Source organism: Oncorhynchus gorbuscha, linkage group LG04, assembly GCF_021184085.1.
Source record: "Oncorhynchus gorbuscha isolate QuinsamMale2020 ecotype Even-year linkage group LG04, OgorEven_v1.0, whole genome shotgun sequence".
NCBI lineage: Eukaryota > Metazoa > Chordata > Actinopteri > Salmoniformes > Salmonidae > Oncorhynchus > Oncorhynchus gorbuscha.
The window spans coordinates 61,999,007-62,003,394 of NC_060176.1; the positions used below are offsets into that span (position 1 = coordinate 61,999,007).

Consider the following 4,388-nt stretch of genomic DNA (forward strand, 5'->3'; position numbering starts at 1 on the left):
GCCGAATTTGGCCTGCGTGTGGTTTTATTTGGCCCCCAATGTTTTCTGAGCAAAAACGCTATTATTATTATTATTTTTTTAATATTGTTGGACATAAGACTGTAAAAACGTCTGGAAATCAGCTCCCAAGTTATTTTAATTTTCGACATCTGTTCCTAAATAGCTTCCTGAAATTATTGTTTTAATCTAAAATTCTTTCTGTTTGGGATTCTTGCGGTCAATTTGAAGTCTACAAATATTTGTAATTATGTTCCAGTCCCCCGAACATCTTTCCATTAAAAATATAACTTCAGATGGCTTATGTAGGAATAATCCATGTTAAAATCAGAATTTGTGATGTTTGAAGGAGAGGTGACAGTCATACATCAATGTCTTTGATATCAATGGAGAAAATCTACATCATGTAGAGAGGAGTACTTTTTAAACATGTTAAATAATTATTGAAAGCTATCTAAATAAGAATTATCGACAGATGTGCTCTACCTTTACCTGCCTTGTGTTTGTGTAAATGACAGTACATTCCATGTCTATTTATATATGATAACTGTACATATGCATTGAGAACTTTATAAATCACTGGGTATAAAATCATTTGGTTTGACCTCTTGCAGTATTTTACACCATGTTTTACCTTTCTGTCCATGTAGCCAGTCTTGGCTTGATGTTCTGTCTCACTGTTCATTGACATCCTGTCAGAACTAAGTGACCATTTGTGTGAGCTTACAATGTGAGGGCATTAACAATGTACTGGAGGAAAGACCCTTTAATACAGTATGCATGCCTTATAGCAAAATGCATTGGTTTTCTGCAGAGGGAAAACCTGTCTCCTTACATTCTGAATAGAATGTGAACCATATTAATGGCTAAGGTGTGAGGCAGCAACACAGCAGTCTGCACTCTGAATTCTACTCCCATATCATGTGAGAAATATCCATGTGTCTGGTTACATTACGGTACTGTAGCATTTGATGTCACATTCATTGGGTTTATGCGGTCAGTCAACTCTGGGGCTGGGAGGTCGAAAAGGAAGGTGACAATGATGCATTGTGTGAATAAGGTCCTCCCCGTCTTTAAACTGCTGTCATAAAATGGACACAGTCTACATTCAATGTGAAAACACCACACTGTGTTAAGTGACCTGCTATTGAATAGTATCTGGTACCACAAATTTAGTATAATTCCATAGAACTACAATAATATCACAGCACAAGTGGCTATGACTCTACTGCAAGGTCACCATTAAAAAAAACTTATGCACTTATTTTTTTTGTTCACTTCTGTTTGACTCTGCTATGTGTGGCTAACTGGTTTTTAACAATCACAACAGATTATATTAATTATCATTTTAACAAGTGCTACCACTACAAATTATATTATTTCATTTTGTCTTCAGTTCTTGTTAATAAATAGATGTTAAAAAGCATAAAGGTTTGTTTTCATTGCTTTTTCTTGGGGACATGTTTTATGGGTCTTTCCACGTGATTCTAAGCAGAGATGCAGCAGAACAATGTAAGTAACAATAATTCCCAACTGAATCCACCGAGTGGCGCTGTGGGCATTTTCACCGATACGCAACAAAAGGAACGCCTCGGACCGGAAGATAGCTTCTGAGCTAACACGTTGTCGGTCTTTCTTTTCCTGTGGCAGCAACGAGGAACATGGTGAGAGGCTCGCGTTTTTCGTTCAATTCATTAAAATTGCGCTGTCTAGTCCACATAAAACGACCACAGTTGATAACATCCATGAGCATAAGTATTTTGTCTTGCCACTTGTTTGTGACTGCTCAAGAGAGGTCCTTCATCTGTCACTTACCACTATAATAACCGAATGCGAGCAAGCTAAAAGCTACCGCTACTAGCAAATGCATGGATGTCTAGTTGGTAACGTCGGCTATCAAACATGTCTAGTTATACTACTTGCAAATGAGATGGTTGTTCGCTAAATAACTAGTAACGTCGGTGAACATTCAAACATTTCAGAACAATTCTTTCAATGTAGTTAACGTATGTTGCCACTTATAATAGTTATATTCATTTTCAGCCCACGTTCGAAATGGGTAGTTCGCTGCCTACGTAACGTTACATTTTCAAAGATAACTTTAATTAATATATTTAGATGTATCCCCATTTGTCAATCTTCACAGGGCAAGATCAAGGCTAGAGATCTGCGGGGCAAGAAGAAGGAGGAGCTGCTCAAGCAGCTAGATGACCTGAAGGTAGAGCTGTCCCAGCTCCGCGTAGCCAAGGTTACTGGTGGAGCTGCCTCTAAGCTCTCCAAGATGTGAGTATTATTTGGACTGCATAAATGGTCATTAAGAGTTTGGCCTGGGTTCTGAGTGGGCTGTAGGTATCACTGTCACACAGTCTATGGCTATATGGTGGAGAAATGAGTGGTTTCTCAGTTGTAATCTGAGTAAGGCGATGGGTAAGTTATATTATTGAATTGGTATGTAGAGATTTGTCACTGAAGGTGGCATTCCTTCAATTGTGTAGGCAACTCCACGCACATTTACACTGGGGGATAAACACATTACACTGGGGGATAAAAAGGTCCACACGTCCCGTGTGTGTTGTGAATGTTGAATATAATTATATTTGAACTTACTCTGCCGATTGTCTGTGGTGTTGGTCCTTCAAGTGGTCAAAATGTGAGGTTAAATATCCCCAGCAAGGTGTTATTAAACAGAATTCAGACACGTCTGTGTGGCAATGGAGATGTGCACGTATCTTCAGTCATGAGCAAACAAGACTGAAGTACATGCATTTAATGCATGCATACTACCATGGTTTTGTGCATTTCAAGCGATAGATATTCCTGTGCATATTGTCTCAAATTTTGAGTAACTAGAGTACCACGCACATAGACAAACTACCAGCAAGTTCAAATGTAATTAGATTCAATATTCAGGCTGGAAATTTAAATCTCCACGGTTTTGCAGTGTTTTGTTTAACTGTATACCAATAATTGGTATTCAATTTGTATTTATTAGTCAATGTATTTAGGTGTAGTAGGGAAATAAAATGTGCTTCTCTTTTTGCTCAAATCTCAAACACCCTTTAAGTTTAGGCTTCTTATCCTTAATTTTAATTAACCCTTATTTTTTGTTCTGTTTCCTCTAGTTGTGTCGTCCGCAAGTCCATCGCCCGCGTTCTGACTGTCATCAACCAGACGCAAAAGGAGAACCTGAGGAAATTCTACAAGGTAAGAACAATGCCATCCATACATGCGTATTTAACAAATCTGTTAAGCAAAACAGAACCGGCTGATGAACAGTCAAAAGCATTGGGCAGGCATTTGACCACATGACATCGGCTGTCGTATTCTGTTCATTTCCCAATGATTCTACATGTTGACTGGCCACTGTTCATCAATACCCAACAGGTGATCTACTGCGCATGGTGTGGGTTATGGTGTCTTGTCAACATGTTAAACATTCTGCAGATTAGTTTGTAATGTGACCCATGTAACCTCAATATTTGAGAACTAGGCTGAGTGCCAACCCTGACTATTCAGCCCATCTAAGTGCAGAAGACCATAATTGAACAAAATGCAATAGCAGCAACAGTTCTGATTTTTAGTATTGGTTTAAATGCCCATGTAGTGTTTATTTTAATTTGATTGTGAATGTAATTTCAGGGTAAAAAGTACAAGCCCCTGGATCTGAGACCCAGGAAGACCCGTGCCATCCGCAGGAGACTTAACAAGCATGAGGAGTCTCTCAGGACCAAGAAGATGCAGAGGAAGGACCGCCTGTATTCCATTCGCAAATTTGCTGTCAAGGCTTAAGGCTGTTTCTCTTGTACAAATAAATTGACTAAAAAGAGAAGTATGTTGTCTTCTGTAAAGGGATGGCACTCACATTATGAATCATTCGTGTGGTAATATATCTGCTTCAGTGAGCAGGTGGAATATTTATTGCAAACATTTAGAGTAATTATTTGGTGAGATATTTTATATCCGCTTTGCAATGTTAATATGCACTGATCATGGATGTTTATGTATGCTGACGAGGATCCTGTTGTGCTAGAAAATGCTCTTGGTTGGAATTGGGACAGCAGCAATGCCTTTGCTAAAATACTGATCTGAAGAATGTTGTATTTCATAGGACTGTAAAGACCTGTGGCACGTATTCATTGACAAGGGCGCAACTTTGGTTTTAGAAGTGGGGGACAAAAAAAAAAAAAATCCAGTTGGATGAACACGCCAAACAGCCTACCCAACCACTCGGAGTTGTCCACATGGTCCTAAAGCAAACCTTTGCCTAGTTGAGTCATAATCCAATTATAAAATGGGGGGTGTCCTCAATGATGGTTGCACCCCTGCGTATTGGTTTGTATACTTGAGGTACGAAGTGATGATGAAAGGAATCCTAGTTCTATGTGAACAAG

The 4,388-nt window shown here is 38.9% G+C and overlaps 1 protein-coding gene across 1 annotated transcript; it reads left to right on the forward strand.

The window, feature by feature from the left end:
• The first annotated feature begins 1,544 nt into the window (after positions 1-1,544).
• LOC124033362 (60S ribosomal protein L35) lies at positions 1,545-3,826 on the forward strand. Its single transcript, XM_046345377.1, has 4 exons — positions 1,545-1,661; positions 2,144-2,280; positions 3,120-3,201; positions 3,637-3,826. The coding sequence occupies exons 1-4, from the start codon at positions 1,659-1,661 to the stop codon at positions 3,784-3,786; spliced, it is 372 nt and encodes a 123-aa protein (XP_046201333.1). The 5' UTR covers positions 1,545-1,658; the 3' UTR covers positions 3,787-3,826.
• Positions 3,827-4,388: the final 562 nt, after the last annotated feature.